The sequence below is a fragment of the Cyprinus carpio genome, unplaced genomic scaffold, assembly GCF_018340385.1.
Source record: "Cyprinus carpio isolate SPL01 unplaced genomic scaffold, ASM1834038v1 S000006643, whole genome shotgun sequence".
NCBI lineage: Eukaryota > Metazoa > Chordata > Actinopteri > Cypriniformes > Cyprinidae > Cyprinus > Cyprinus carpio.
This window is the reverse complement of record NW_024879270.1, coordinates 646,085-663,296: the sequence shown is the minus strand read 5'-3', so window position 1 is coordinate 663,296 and position 17,212 is coordinate 646,085. Positions and strand designations below refer to the sequence as shown.

The window sequence follows — 17,212 nt, the reverse complement described above, 5'->3', positions numbered from 1 at the left end:
CCTCATACGCAACCTCTGAGACGGTTCAAGGCAAGGTGCACTATTAACAACTCTAGGCAATTGATGTGCCACTGCAGCTGCGGGCCCGTCCAAACCCCTGAGACTGCATGCCCATTGTACGTGGCCTCCCCGGTGGTGGAGACATCCATGTAAACCACAGCATGCCCGGAGATCTGCTCTAGGGGCACCCCTGCCCGGAGAAATCTGACCACGGGGTGAAGGTGGACCTGGTGAGTGCCGTGCTTCCACGCCCACTTCGGGATTTGGCCATAAAGCCAGTGCTGGAGCGGTCTCATATGTAACAGGCCCTGCGGTGTAAGTGCCGCTGCCGCCGCCATATGCCCCAGGAGCCTCTGAAAAAGATTCAGTGGAATCGCTGTCCTGCCTTTGAACGTATTCAAGCAGGCTAACACTGACCGCGCACGTTCCTCTGTGAGGCGTGCTGTCTGTTCAACCGAATCCAACTCCATATAGAGAAAAGAGATCCTCTGCATCGCCGAGAGTTTGCTCTTTCCCCAGTTGACCCAAATGCCCAACAGGCTTAGGTGCCGGAGCACCAGGTCCCTGTGCTCGCACAACTGATCCCAAGATTGTGCTAGTATCAGCCAATCGTCTAGATAGTTGAGAATGCGAACACCCTGCTCTCTGAGGGGAACAAGAGACACCTCAGCGACTTTCGTGAAGACATGGGGAGGCAGGGACAGCCAGAAGGGCAGGACCTTGTACTGATATGCCCGTCCTTCGAACACAAACCGCAGAAAAGGTCTGTGGTGCGGAAGGATCTATACATGAAAGTACGCATCCTTCAGGTCGATCGCTGCAAACCAATCTCAGGGACGGACGCACCCGAAGATGCATTTCTGCATCAACATCTTGAACGGTAGCCGATGAAGGGCCCGGTTCAAAACTCGCAGGTCCAAGATTGGTCGTAACCCACTGCCTTTCTTGGGTACAATGAAGTAAGGGCTGTAAAACCCCATCCTCATATCGGCTGGAGGGACCGGCTCTATCGTGTCCTTCGCCAGTAGGACTGCGATCTCTACCCTCAGAACAGGGGCATTGGACGTTTTTCCTGTAGTGAAGCAGATACCGTTGAACTTGGGGGGACGCTGGGCGAAATGAATCACATAGCCGAGGCTGATGGTCCGCAGAAGCCAGGGAGACAGGCTGGGTAGCGCTGACCAGGCACTTAGAAACCATACAAGCGGGACCAGTGGAACCACAGCCGTACCCGCAGTGGGGCAGCGAGGTGGAACACAGGGACCCAACTCGGGTGGCTTGTGAGCAAACTGGAAAGGGGTGTGAGTGTGGAGTGCAAGGCTCACCTGGTTCCACAGGTTGGAAGAGGGTGCGTGAGTAGGGCCTTGAAGCTCTCGAACCGCCTGCTGCTGCCATCTGGCGAAGGAGGAGGATGAGTGAGGTCTGTTGCTTGGCCATCCGCAACTCTCCGTGCCCTCCTGGGACCCAGAGATAGAGAAAACCGCTCTCGCGTCGAGATTTCCAGATTTTTCACCCGGCCCTCCTCCAGGGGAGGGAGAGGTGCTTTCACCATCCCCCAGAAAGCAGCTACCTCTCTCTGGGTCGCCCATCCTGGGGCCTCTTGCTCTTCCGTTCACCACCAGGTTTGACGGGGGCCAGGACGGGTGGGGTGGCTTGTCTATGCCCAGCTCTACGGCGCCACTTGCTGGAGACTGCTGCGGATGCGGTGTGGGGGTGGATGCAGGGGGACACAGGGGGCCGCCCTCAGTGACGAGCAGGTTGGGGCGCTGCGGATGGGTGGAGGCAGCAGCTGCCCGCTGGGCAGAAGGTTGGACTGCCTCAGTCTGCTCCAGTGCAGCTGAGAACTGCTGGGTCAGATTCTCGACCGCATTGCCGAAGAGGCCGGTCTGGGACACAGGGGCATTAAGGAACTGATCTTGCTCAGCGTCCCTCATTTCAACCAGGCTCAGCCAGAGATGACCACAAGCGTGGACATCGCACGACCCAGAGAATGCGCAGTGACCTTCGTCGCTCGGAGCGCGAGGTCAGTGGCGGTTCGGAGTCCTTTCAGAACTTCTGGATCGTGACCACCCTCGTGCAGGTCCTTCAGTGCCTTGGCCTGGTGCACCTGCAGTAACGCCATAGCGTATAAGGCGGAAGCAGCTTCCCCGCAAGCCATATAAGCACTGCCGGTTAGACCAGACGAATGCCTATATGCTCAGGAAGGAAGCATCGGGTCTCCCCGCCAGCAGGAGGCAGACTTAGGACACAATTGCATCGCTACCACCTGCTCTACTGGGGGAATCACCGAATACCCCTTCGCTGCACCGCAATCGAGGGTGGTGAGGGAGGAGGAGCCCACCAGCCAGTTTCTGGCAGTAAAAGGTGCCATCCACGACCTGGTGAGCTCGTCATGCACTTCGGGAAGAAAGGCACCGGGGTGGGGCGCTGAGAACCAGTGAGAGCCACCTTGAGAAACCAATCATCCTGCCTCGAGGGCTAGGGATGCGGTGGAGATTTCCACTCAAGCCCTACCCTCTCCGCAGCCCAGGAAAGCATAGCTGTCATCTCCGGATATGATTCAGGCTTTGCCACTGTCCTGTGGGGCGGCAGTGCGGCCGAATCTTCATCGGACAGCTCTCCCTCCGATGCTGAGATCGACATCTGGTCGAGGGGAGGCCCACTGGATACCGCTGGTACACACTTTGAAGAGGGCCCAGCGTGTTCCGTGGGTTGCTCCAATGGATCGGAGGTGCAAGAGGAGTGATGGTACCCAGAGGGTTGGTTCCTTGCAGAGTTTGCCACCACTGTAATCCTCAAACCATCCGTGCTACTGCTGGAAGTGGTTCTCGTTTGTCAGCTGCCAGAACGAGCCCCAGATCGCGGCAGCAGCAACGGTATTCCGCCCCCCTGAAGGTAGCGGAGCCTGGTTCGCAGCAACGAGATGGTCATCTTCCCGCAGTGGGAACATGACTCTTCCACGAAGGCCACCTCAGGGTGCTTGATGCCCAGACACGTGAGACAGCGATCGTGACCATCACCTGTTGCCAGGTAACAACCACACCCAGAAACGCACGGGTGAAACAGCATCCTTATAAAGACGATCCGTCATCTTTACAAAGACGCATCCATGAAGCTCTTTTACAGAAATTTGCTCTTTAGGAAATGCTCTTTTAGTGCTGAGGCGCATAGGGGAATTAGCCACTTGCAACACGACAGGGGGTAGTGCAGCCTGAAGTGCACAACCCACTCGACTCGGGAACGACCACTGCTGAAGCGCCGTCTCGCCAACACACGAAGCTTCTGAGAGCATGCTGAACTCGTAGTTCACAGCAGACACAGTTGAGCAGAACGATACTAACGCTCGACTCCGAAGTGAAAAGCTGGTATGCATTGCACCTGCTGCCTTATTATACTCACGTGTGGTTGGTGTGAGTTGAATGTGATGATTTATTGTAATTGTGCTTTGGTTAGTTTAGTTTAGTTTAGTTGTAGATTGGTCTATCGAAGCGATATCCCAATTAGTCGGTCACCGACGTGACGTCGAGAGTGATCGACTGAAAGGGAAATAATGTTTTTTGTGTGTACATGAGGCACCTGTGCAATCAGATGGATTAAATCAAATAAAGATATAAATAAATAAATAAAATGCATTAAGAGTGTCACAAAAGTGGGCAAGTAGCCTATACTTGTTGCACAGTTGCACAGTGTTTTTTTTTCTTATTTTTTCATTTTGTTAATCTGTTAATTATATTATAGCCTATAATATATTTTGTGCGATCCTATTTATTTTATTCCTTTTATAGACTTGGTTTCTATTTTTCTCCTTTCACAGAAGTGCTGCAGGTGCATGAGATGACAAATGAATCCTCATGATACAGTATGTGGTTTAAGCTGCTATTCATGCATATAATGCTAAAAGCCCTGTATAAAATGAACAAAACAAACAAAAATGTTTTAGTTGATTTAGTTGTAAAATTTGTGTATAAAAGTATGAGGATCATGTGATGTCACTGTGATCATTGCATGATCTCACATGTTGACTGGGAATGTATTTGCCTTTTCTCGTTCATTTGATTTTATTTAAAATCGACTAGAAGTTGATTCTTTGTGTGTGGGTATGTTACGATCCTCTGCATCTTTGCTCTTGTGCATCTTGCTTTGTGTACGTGAGTGTGTCTGCAGGGATTGGCGGATCAACAAGGAACGTGATTTGTGGATCCTGAAGTGGATGTCTTTAAAAGGGTGGTGCTACCAAAACATGGGAATTTAATTTTGGCGTTAACATCTTACCCTTATAAAATGGGCCATAACAGGGGGCCTCCATGAATGTGGTTGGGAACCACTGCTCTACCTTGCTAGCAGTTCCAAACCTGCTACAGAACACTTAATTTTCATGTAAAACCTGGAATACACTGTACAACTTTTGCCCAGATTATTGCACTGATTTACAATCTTTTTTTTTTTTTAACTTTAGACCAGGGGTAGGCAATCTCAGTCCTGGAGTGCTGATGTCCTGAATAGTTTAGCTCCAACCCTGTGATCCTGCAGACATTGATTATCTTGTTCAGGTGTTTTTGATTAGGGCTGGAGCTAAACTTTGCAGGGCAGCAGCATTCCAGACCAGGACTGACGTTGCCTATCCCTGCTTTAGACTATTATTCTATCCAGTCAGAGGACATCAAACATGTTTGGTATTTAAAGCTGATTTTAGAAGATTTATATTGTTTTCATTTGTCATGTGTCTCCTATCCAACAAGGCATGTGTTTCTGCATGAGTTTGTTGTGATCATGTATCTATTTATTTGTTTGTCTGTTTATTGGTGATTCCATGTGGGTAGAATCACCTGTTAATTTTAGGCCTCCTTGTGTTTGATGTGACTGTCCATCGGCACCAGCTCCATCACCGTCTTCAAAATGGCCTTAAAGCAACACACAGCAGCACCATCTTTCAGGGTGTGACACACCAGCATCTAGACCACAGCATTATTGCCTCCCTCAAATATTTTGCTAACTACTTCTTCTACAAGTTTGGTTTGGAGGTAAGTGAAGTTGGTATACTTTATTTATTTATTTACTGACCAGGAAATGAAGCTCATGAAATGTAAAATTTATTTTACAAGAGGTTCCTGGCAAAGACAGGCAGCATACTTGGTTAAACATGAAAACATTTAAAAGTAAAACGTATACATTAATTCACATATACAGAAAATGTACACATTTCAATCAAAAATTACAATCGGGTAAATCCTAAACCAAATCATTTGAAATAAACTTACATTCATTAGAGAAACCAACTCTTTTAAGCATAATTTATCTCATCACTGGTTCCAATCAAATGAAGCAGCATGATGTGATGTACTGTTAAATACGAGAGAAGCAAACCCCAAATAATTTTATATATAAATATGTGCCAGTGCTTGAGTCTGTGATGATAATGTGGGCCATTCAGCCCGAGAGTACAGAAAAAAAATGATGGGTAAGGGCTTTTGAATTTGCAATAAACCTTAATGCTCTGTGATAAACAGAGTCCGAAACCTGTAAACAATGCCTGAATATAGATAATATCATAATAATCCAACAAGAAAGTAACAGCTACCAATCTTCTTCTTGCTTCTAAAGAAAGATAGGAATTAAGTCTAAAGAAAAAGCCAAATTTAAAATCTTGAAAATCTGTTTATGCCATTTATTACATTAATAGTTATGTATTTTTTTTCTTAACGTAATTGAAACCAGCATTACTTTTGTTTCTGTTAACTACTGTTAAATTAAAATACAAATAGCAAAAACATAAACTTATATTATTATATATATTGTTACTGTATACTCTATGAAGCATCACCACAATTTAAAGCAAAATAATGATTCAATATTTATTGTTTGATCTTTTTCTGAGAATGCAAATCAGATGCTGATAAGTTTTCAAACTAGCATCAGCTTTGATATGAATTTGCTACATTTTCCACTCTCTTTTCTGTATCAGGTGTGTTTTGTGGTAGCAGTAAATGTCATTGGCCAGCGGATGGATGTCTGTGCACTTCTGCACTCTTTTGCTCTAATGGCTGTTCTGGCACAACGTCGTAGAAAGGCCATAGGAGAAGTGTGGCTAAAATATTGCTGCTTCATTGCAAGTTTCATGGTGCTGCAATACCTGCTGTGCATTGGCCTACCACCAGCGCTCTGCATTGGTCAGTAACTCAACATTTACTGCTGCAAAGTTCTAGTAATCAATGCTAGTGTAAAGTGTATTTTCTGTTTATTGTTTTGACTTGTAAGAAAGGGACACATTTGATTATAGGTCTTTAGTGCATACTGAAGCATTTAATAATTAGAGCATAACAGCTGTTTTACTACAAAACCCAGCAGGCTTACTTTTGGTTTAACAGTCTAAAGATGACACAGGTTAACTGTCATCGGTCAGATAACCATGGCATTTGTTTAATTTCTAACACCTTAGGTTCTGCTAACTCTTTTTACTTTTCATGTTGTCTGTAAGTTTTCTTTGGTTTCTGTTCATTCTATAGGCTCATTGGTGGTTACTTTATTACTTACTATTCACCAAACAAATCCAATCTGGTTTTGATCTGGTTCATTGGGCTCACAATGCTCAATATAAACATTCTCTGCCAGCTCAGAGTTTGATCCAGAGTTTGTGATTAACTCTAGAGCATGTGCACCTCAAACTATAGGAAGCCATTCAGGATATAATACACTTGTATTATTACCTGAATATGGATTGGTTCACTGGTTGAAAGTATGGTTTAATGACAAATGCATTGGTTTATAATACACTGGTAAAACCAGGCATATACGATGTTAAGTGTATTGTTTTATTGTATTCTGGTAAAACCAGACATATACTGGTTTAGATACATTTACTGATCAATCCTAATGAAGTACAAACACTGATAGGTTCACAACTTGGGTAATGCCAGCCAATCATACTGGGGCTATTCCTCACTTGGCTACATATGTATTGGTTTAGATGCACACACACACACACACACACACACACACACGCACACACACATATATATATATATATATATATATATATATAGTGACGCTTGTCCCGAGCACTCATCAGCTTCGCCCTGGCAACAGCACAGGCACACTTGTGCCTACTTCACCCCGCCACTATATATATATATGCGCGCATATATATATATATATATATATATATATATATATTGGTTTATAGACATTGGTTGACTCAAGTATATATTTGTTTATTTAAATATACATTGTATATATTTGTTTCTTTGTTTTAGATGCATCAGTTTGCTCAAATATTTTTTGGTTTTGTTCAACTTTAGAGACATTGGTTGACTCAAGTATATATTTGTTTATTTATATATAAATTGAGATAGCGATTATTCAGAATGATATCTGCTGATACCGATAGCCAGATTTTCTCAAGGAAAAAAACTCTCTCCTAACCAATGCTGTAAACTATACTTATGTAACGAGGCTGAGGCCGTGTTTGGATCCATGTGCGGATGTTTATTAAAATCCATATTTACCAAATCCAAATCAGTAGGCAGAAAGCAAAAACACGAAGACAGGCAAAGTTCATAAACAGCAAAGCAGTCCAATCGGTCGTCAAAGCAAGGGATAATCTGAGAACGAGAAACAGAGCAAGGCAGTCAATGGTCATACACACAATAGTCAAGACGAGAGGGGTAAACGCTCAGTAAGGCAGGAGAACTGGCAATACTTCGCAAGGAGCAAACACACAGACCCCCCAGGAGCGACTCCTGGCACTTGACGAGGACGTCCCCATGGTCGTGGTGCTGTACGATCAGGTCTGGCTCGATGAAAGTCCTCGATGAGCGAAGGATCCAAGATGTCATGTGCAGCTACCCAAGATCTCTCCTCGGGTCCGTAACCTTCCCAGTCCACCAAGTATTGGAGCTGACCCCCTCTCCGTCTGGAGTCCAATAACTCCCTCAGCGCATATGCAGGAGATCCATCAATGTCCAGCGGCGGAGGTGGTTCCTGATTCTCGACGTTGGGGTCAGCACTCGGGTGGACCGGTTTCAGGAGGGAAACATGGAAGGATGAAAAGACACGATAATTAGCAGGAAGCTCCAACTGGTATGTGACCTCATTAATCTGTTTAGGATTTTAAATGGGCCTACATACCTTGGGGTGAGCTTACTGCTTGGAAGCCGCAGCTTAAGGTCCTGTGTAGAGAGCCAGGTTGTCCAGGTTGGTAGGGAGGGTGTGGGGCGACGCCGCCTTTTGGCCTGAATCTCCTGGTTCCTGACCGCCCTCTGCAGACGTACATGAGCACTGTCCCACACCCTCTCACTACGACGAATCCAGTCATCTACTGCAGGTACTAATGATGGTTCTCCTGACCACGGGAACATAGGGGGTTGGTATCCAAGCACACACTGAAATGGGGTGAGACCAGTCAAAGAATGCCTTAACTAGTTCTACGCATACTCGGCCCATGGTAGAAACTCTGACCAACGATGCTGTTCACGACTACAGTATGACCGTAGAAGCCAATTTCCTTGTCCACTGGACTGAGGATGATATCCAGATGTTAGACTGACTTTGATGTCCAGATGTCTGCAAAAGGCTTTCCATACTTGTGAAGTGAACTGTGTTCCTCTGTCAGAGACAATGACTTCAGGTATGCCATAAACTCTGAAAACGTGATGGAACAAAGCTAACGCAGTTTCCATGGCCATGGGGAGGGCTTTCATCGGAATGAAACGGCAGGCTTTTGAGAAGCGATCAATAATAACTAGAATTGTAGTGAATTCATTAGACATAGGTAGATCAGTGACAAAGTCTATTGAAAGGTGTGATTTCCCATTTCCACACCTTGATGGCTGATGTTATACCCCAGGAAGGAAGTTTGCTTGACATGGAACTCCCACTTCTCAGCTTTAACATATAGTTGGTTCTTTAACAGTCTGGATAACACAGTTTTGACATGATCTTGATGTTCCTCCTGTGACTTGGAGTAGATAAGAATATCATCAATATATGCAATGACATACTTGCTCAAGATGTCTCTGAAGATCTCACTGATGAAGGATTGAACTACGGCTGGTGCATCTGCTAACCTATACGGCATGACCTGGTATTCATAGTGCCCCCTAGTGGTCACAAAGGCTGTTTTTCATTCATCACCCTCTCTGATTCTGATGATGTTATAGGCACTCCGGAGGTCTAGCTTGGTGTAAATTGTGGCTTCACAGAGTTGCTCTAGAGCAGCCGGAACTAGGAGGAGTAGGTAGCGGGCTTTAACTGGGACATTGTTTAAACCACGGTAGTCTATGCAAGGCCGAAGTCCTCCATCTTTCTTTTCCACAAAAAAGAAGCCAGCTGCTGCTGGAGAAGTCGATGGGAAAATGAAACCAGAACTGAGAGCTTCTTCTATGTATTCCTCCATTGCCTGGGCTTCTGGTTGTGATAAGGGGTAGATCTTACTCTTGGGTGGCATCATGTTGGATAGGAGGTCTATGGCGCAATCCCAGGAACAATGAAGCGGAAGCTGGGTGGCTTTAATCTTGCTGAAGACTTCTTGATACTCCTGGTAGCACAATGGAATGGTGACTGATCTCGCATCTGGGCTTTTAATACTTGTAGAGAGACAAGACTTGATAACTTTGGGGTGCAGACAGTAGGAAAAGCAGAATTGTGACCACTGTGTAATCTCACCATGATGCCAAGAGACGGCTGGTTCGGGAACAGACAACCATGGGTAACCCAAGATTACTTCATGGCGCGGAGAATCAATTACATAGAAAGAGATGGTTTCTTGGTGAAACAGTTCTACTTGCAATTGTATGGGCAGGGTTTGCTGGGTGATACCAATTCCAATGGGTTTGTTGTTAACAGCATGAACTTTGAGTGGTGGATCACAAGGTTGCTTGGGAATGTTGAATTTATTGATGAGGTCTTGATGAATCAGGTTAAGAGCAGATCCGGAGTCAATCAATGCTGTGAAATCAATAGAATAATTTTCAGTGGTAATCTTGACTCTGACAGTGAGAGATTTCATGAAGGGGAGAGAAAGATTGTCAACACTCACCCGGCTGGTCATTTTGGTGGTCCTCAGGGCCTTTAGAGGACAACCGGTGTTAATATGGCCTGACTCTCCACAGTAAAAGCACAGGTTGTGCAACAGCCGGCGTGATTTTTCCTCCGTGGAGAGTTTTGTAACCCCTAGCTGCATAGGTTCAGGATTGGAAATAAGCGAAGTCGGGTTGCCTGAAGATACTCTCAGTGCTTGTGGCTTGAATTTAGTGGGGTTGCTGCGCAGGAGGTTATCAATCCTGATATCAAGCGTCACATAATCTGAAAATGACTGGTTCTCACCCTTGCATGTGAGTTCTGCCTGTAATTCAACATTCAGACTGCGATGGAATACAGCCTTGAGTGCGACATCGTTCCAACCGCTCTGAGCTGCAAGAGTTCTGAATTCAATGGCGTACTCCGCAGCTGATCGGCTGCCCTGAGAGAGATGTAAAAGCTGTGACGAGACATCTCTGCCACCTGCTGGATGCTCAAACACATCTCTAAGTTGTTGAACAAAATAGGCATAAGATTTCTGAAATAAACTGTCCCAGTCGATTGCTTTACCGGTTAACAAAAACATGAGAAAAGCAAATTTTTTCTCATCAGACTCGAAATCTTCCCCTTGGTGTCTGAAAAAGATTTCTACCTGCCGGAGAAATCCTCTACATTGCTCAGCTGTGCCATCAAATTTATCAGGTAGAGCAAAATTTACCTTCTTAGGCTTGGCGGGTGGCAGCAATCGGATGTACTGTGTAAGATGGTCATTAGCAGCTTGTAGTTTCCCCAGCTGTTCCTGATATCTCTTGAGAATGTTGCCTTGGTACACAAACGCCGCTTGCAAACTGGAAACTTCTGCTGGATCCATCGGAGGTGAAGTATTATGTAACGAGGCTGAGGCCGTATTTGGATCCATGTGCAGATGTTTATTAAAATCCACAGCGACCAAATCCAAATCAGTAGGCAGAAAACAAAAATATGAAGACAGGCAAAGTTCATAAACAGTAAGGCAGTCCAATCGGTCGTCAAAGCAAGGGATAATCCGAGAGCGAGAAACAGAACAAGGCAGTCAATGGTCATACACACAATAGTCAAGACGAGGGGTTAACACTCAGTAAGGCAGGAGAACTGGGAATACTTCGCAAGGAGCAAACACACAGACTCTTGTTAAATACTGTTCAAAAAGGAAATGAATGTAGAAGAATAGGGAGCAGTACACAGTCAGTACTCAGGAGAGGGCTCCCTCTGCTGGTGTGGCGTTACAACTGGGAACCCTCTCATTTGGTATATGTTGTTAATAAAGGAAATTAGTGTAGAAGCACGGTTCTGGGGCATTTTGAGTTATTCACATATTCTGAAAGTGTAGTCTCCAAGCTTTTCAACGATGTGTATCACATGGAAATCTGATCATATTAGAGAAGTTATGGCCATTTGAAGGTAGGCACTCAAAAAAGCTCAAAAGGGAGAAAATGGCCTCTAAGATTGTGCAGTTCTCACCTGTTCTCACCTGCTGGGAGTGACAATAGGGCTAATTTACATCTCATTTAGATAAGCCATACCCCCTGTAAAGCTGCATGGTTGCATAACAACGACAGACGCAACGGGAAAAATCGGACCGCGTACTATTAATAATAAAGGATAATGTGCATTGTAAAATGTCAGTAATTTATCTTTTTTTTACTTTTATAAAAATGATTTAGAGGCTGAAATATGTGAGTTTTATCTTTTTTATAAAACCTTTTTTGTCAAAACTCTATTTGAACTTGTGCATTGTAGATAACGTTGCAAGACACTCCTTTAAAATCTGGCCATCATTTTTAATTTTTAACACAAAACGACAAACTTTGATGTTTATGGAAACTCACCCCATAAGAAACAGAAAAGTATGCTTGCAGATCTTGTTTACCTCCAATGAAATAAGTCGTTCGGGCACACTTTCTCTTTGTCGGGGTCTTCTTTGTGGATGTTACCATCTCCAAAGTTTGCACTGTGCGTCTGTTTGTCCAATAATTCGCATGTCCTGCCACTCTTTTTCCGCAGCTAAAGAATCCAGCCGTATGTTGTACATAATGTCTGGAGAAAGCTTCTGGCTACAGGACTGTTAGGGATATTATTCAGTCTTATTATGCCGCTTTCATCGTCGCTCAGATCATCTTCAGAATCAGTGAGCGCTTGTTCATAAGCATCTGGCTTGTCGAAGAATTACTTCAAAACATTTTCGCCGGCCAGAGCGCTGCATAATAATTAGCCACGCTTCCCTTGGAGGGCGGGGGCAATAACAAAAGAAACAAAAGCAGGCTTATCCAGTATGGAAATACACTCAAGACAATGACACGCCCCTACTGCGTGCTAGAATCTCCGAAAAAACAAGCCGATTTCAACCTACCATGATTAGAAAGAGTGGAAGTTGGGAAAGCTAAGTGTGGGTATAGGAAAGTGTAGGTATGTGTCTAGTAATTGGATACCCTAATAAGGGGAATAGTCACCGAGCTTTAACACAGCTATCCTCGAATAGCAGTTTCCTCAGGCAAGGCTGAAGACTGCCGGACCACAGAAAGTGGGCTATCTACTTAAAACATTAACAGCGGAGATAACACAATCCATGCAAGAGGCTCAAAGACCGCAACTTAAAACCCTGAAAAGGGGGCAGGAGGATAGCTGTTTTCTAGCTCGGTGACTACTTCCCTTGCTAGGGTTTTTATGTAGTGGTCCCCTGGGGCCCCTATTTAGACTGTGACATCCCCCTGTGAGGATTTCTAAGTAGGAAGCCTCTATCTGTGGTCCTTGTATTATCAGGCTAGGTGTTGCTCACATAACATAGCTATCCGTAGGTAGCTATGTTCTTAACTTGGTGTAGATGTCCCACTTACATCTGAAATTGGGTTTCACATTTCTGCCAAGCTATGTAAGTGGCCCGGGGTGTCAGTGTCTTGGCCAATTTCGGAGGAAAGGTTAGGTGTATGTCTGTCACTTCCTTGGTGGAGAGCCATGCTCCGTGGCATGGCATAGTTGGCATTTTGTTCCCCATAGTGTTCACTAAAGGATGCAGCACGAGTTCCCCAGAAGGGGAACGTCTCAGGTTACACATGTTAACATGGTTCCGCGAGAGGGAACGAGACACTGGAATAACGTACGCTCAAAAAACTGTGTCTTGGTAGTACAAAACAGCATGGTTTTGTAGAATACAGTGTCACAGACAGAATGAGACCATCCACTAAAAAATAGAGTCAAAGATAAGCAGAATATTGTTTATTTGAATTCTGGTGCACTCTCGTGATGGCTCGTGATGTGCGCTGTGACACACCTGTCATCTGATGGGGGCGTAACGTAACGATCAGCTTTTTGCACAAATATTCTTTCTTTTTTCTTCTTTAACATTTTTCCTATATGTGTGTGTGTGTTGTGGGGAATGTGGCTGTATCTGCATGATTACCATCTCTATGACTGATAATCAGCATGTGATAGACAACTATCAGTGTGAATGCGGTCTATATGAATAGAGTGTGATTATTGACTATATGATGGATCTGTATGATTACCATCTGTATTAAGGACATCAGCGTGTGATTACCGACTGTTTGAGTGTCTATCAGTGTAAATGCTGTATTTCTAGCAATCTCAGGATGTACTGTATTTGGCATACATAGTTAATTCTTTTTTTTCTTATTTCTTATTACTCAAATTATTCTTATTGTATTTTTCTAGTGCTCAAACAAATCACTTATACGATGTCTAAGATTCTATCTATTGTTTTATCATTTAAAAACTATGCAGTGGGATGTTTAATGACTAAAATAGTTTGTAGAGCCCTTCAATACATTTAGTAATTATTTTTCCTCAAACGGGGGAGGGAGGAGGACTAGACATAGACTCACAAAAATGTTTTCTGGAATCTCATTTTTCATGGTATCTTCTTCAGATTTGAAATAGAAACTCATGAGACATGTGACTTTCAACCCATTACTTTTCTGGATTGCTCCAGCACTGATTTTATGTATTTTTATATGAAAAAAATAAATAAAAAAATAATAATAATTCAGTGTGGTACAATTTTTTCAAGGCACTTCAGTGTCTATAACGTTTGATCTTTTTGAGCGTTATCAACTCTGGAAAGACGACCCATTGGGCTTTACTGTCCATCATCCAAAAGACACCAAAATTGTGTGTATAGCAGTGTCCTGGCAGTACAACTTAAAGATTCAAATCCAACCATTATTGTTATGATTTACAGACCAGCAAAGTCATCTGCTTTGCCTACTTATCTTTCTGAATTTTCTACTATTTTTAACACATTTATGTACTTTGTCTTTTAATGTTATGTTGATGGGAGATTTTAATATTCATTATGACAATACTACTAGCACTCAATATAATGATTTTAAATCAGTCTTGGATAGTGCTGATCGTGTGCAGTTTGTCAAATTTCCAACGCATAACAAGGGTCATATTTTAGATCTAGTATGTTGTTCTGGTGTTATCCCTTTTCATTTTTCTTCTACCGAATTATTTCCGAAAACAAGCCGCTTCCCCCCCCCTTTATTTAGATTTTCTCCATATGAATATAATACAGCATACAATTACAGATACCATTAATTGATAACCTATAGTTGGTTGATATACACATACTGTATGACTTCCATGTCGCTGGTTGATCAAGGGTCCATGCAGCAAATAGCCACAAAACAAGATTCAAATTGAGAAAAAGAACATGGAATGCAATCCACATGACATAAGAATAAACGGAAGGATAAAATAAAATAGTATCAAAGGTATCTACAACATACACCAGAAATGCAACCATAAACCAACAAACAGAAAAAAGAAAAAAAAAATTGAATAATAATCATAATAATACTAATAATAATTAGAGGATCCTTTCATTGTGTGCCTAATTTTTTCTAGTTTAATAAAATGAAAAATATTGTTAATCCATAAAAAATGTGTAGGGGGGTATGGGCAATTTCCAATTTAGTAAAATTAAATGTCTTGCCAGAAGTGCAACAAAGGTTACAAAATCAGTCTTATATTTGGGCATATCCAGAGATGTAGAAAGGTTGCCAAATAATGCTGTAACAGCCAGAGGTTTAATGTGAATTTTGAGAACTTCAGATAGTGTATTAAAGATCTGGGACCAATATTCATGTAAAGATGGGAAGGACCAAAACACATGCGCAGTGGTTGCAGGAGCCTGATGACAGCAGTCACACATGGGATCTACTTCGGGATTTATTTTAGAAAGTCAAACTATGTCTGGCACAGAAGGATGAGGGATATACACAGTGTAGAATCTTTTCCCACTGTTCTCCTGGAATATTTTCTCCTAGGTCCTCCTCCCACTGAGATTTAATAAATGCAAGTGGGCATTTGCACAGAGTGCAAATTAAATCATACAGATAGGAAATCATACCCTTCATGTTATGGATAGGTTTGAGGAAAGAATCAATAGGGGTAACAGTAGGGAGACTAGGAAACTGAGGGTATTTCTCCCGAACAAAAACAAACAACACAAAAACCTAAAGAAATGTCTTGACAATGCAAATTTTTCTGCTAATTGCTGAAAAGATGCAAAGACATTATAGGTCACTGAATGTTGCAATGCCCAGTGCTAACCATTGTGAATTGCCTCCAGATTCTCAGCGTTGTTTTAACAAGGAGATTTTTGGTATAGGGAGAAGATGAGCATTTAACAGGAGCATGTAATAAGGCTGTCAATGAAGTGGGCATGCATGAAGTAGCCTCCATGTTAAGCCACACAGATGAATCTTGAGAATGATGTTGGTTTAACCAATATTGCATGATTCTGAGATTTGTAGCCCAGTAATAAAACTGTAGGTTAGGTAAAGCCATATCCCCGAGTATTTTGGGTCTATGAAGAAAACCCTTACGAATTTTGGGGATCTTTTTATTCCAAATAAATCCTAGAATCAGGGTGTCAATATTACGAAAAAAAAACAAAAAAAAAAAAAACAGTGAGGAAGGTAAATGGGTAAACACAAAATGTAATAAGAGAATTTAGGAAGAATATTAATTTTAACTGAATTGATTCTTCCAGTCAAAGAAGGGGGAGCAGTGACCAGCACTAAAAATCTTTCTAGAGTATCCAGAGTAGTAAATTAGCAAAATTGAATTTCAAAAGATCTTTAAATTTATTTGTGATGCAAAGTCCAAGATAAGTAAATCTGTGTTGTGCAATCTTGAATGGACAGTTGTGTAAAGGATAGTCCCTAGCTGCAGAGTTCATAGGAAAAAATTCACTCTTGCTCAAATTTAACTTGTAACTGGAAATTACCCCAAATGACTTTAAAACATTAAGAGCTGCAGGTATCGATCTAGCCAAATCAGAAATGTAAAGTAAAAGACCATCCACATACAATGACACTTTTTGTTCTGTACTCATTCTTTTTATGCCTAAAATAGATTAATCAGATCACAGTGCAGTAGAAAGAGGCTCAATAGCGATGGCAAAGAGAAGAGGACTCAAGGGGCATCCCTGGCGAGAGGGAGAAGTATCCTGAGCGAGTATTGTTGGTTCTGACAGAAGCTTGGGGGGCAGAACACAGTAACTTCACCCATGAAATAAATTTCACACCAAAACCAAATTTCTCTAAGTGTAAAAGAGATATTTCCACTCCACCCAGTCAAAAGCTTTCTCTGCATCTAATGAAATTACAGTCTCTGAGACAGCCACAGAAGAGGGGTTATATACTATGTTAAACAGTTTTGTAGTATTGAAAAAAAAGTGTCTATTTTTAATAAACCCAGTCTGATCTGGAGAAATTATGGTTGGTAAGGTTGGTTGTAGTGCCAGCAGCTTTGACAAGATTTTAAAGTCAACATTGAGAAGACTTATCGGACGATAAGAAGTGCAATGTAGGGGATTTTTATCTTTCTTTAAAATGAAAGAAATAGATGCCCGATTAAGTGTTTGTGGCAGCTAGAGTGAATCAAATGAATCTAAATACATGTCAATCAGAATGGGGGCCAATTTATCAAAAAATTGTGTAAAACTCAACTGGATATCCATCCGGCCCTGGACATTTACCACACTGCATAGAGGTAGCAGCCCGAGTGAGTTCCTCAATGGTGATGAGTTCATCTAATTGAGCAGCAGAATCAACTGTACTGTAGGTATGTTCAGTTCACTAAAAACGGCATCAAAAACAAGGGGGTTATCTGTTTGTTCTCCCATAAGAAT

At 42.8% G+C, this 17,212-nt stretch overlaps 1 protein-coding gene across 1 annotated transcript in view; it reads left to right on the top strand.

Annotated features, from left to right (window-relative positions):
• The window catches only part of si:dkey-11f4.7 (piezo-type mechanosensitive ion channel component 2), a 180,733-nt gene that overhangs the window by 80,951 nt on the left and 82,570 nt on the right, over positions 1-17,212 (top strand). The window contains 2 exon segments of the mRNA XM_042755145.1: positions 4,821-5,021; positions 5,963-6,167. Of these exon segments, the coding sequence (XP_042611079.1) occupies positions 4,821-5,021; positions 5,963-6,167 (406 nt within the window).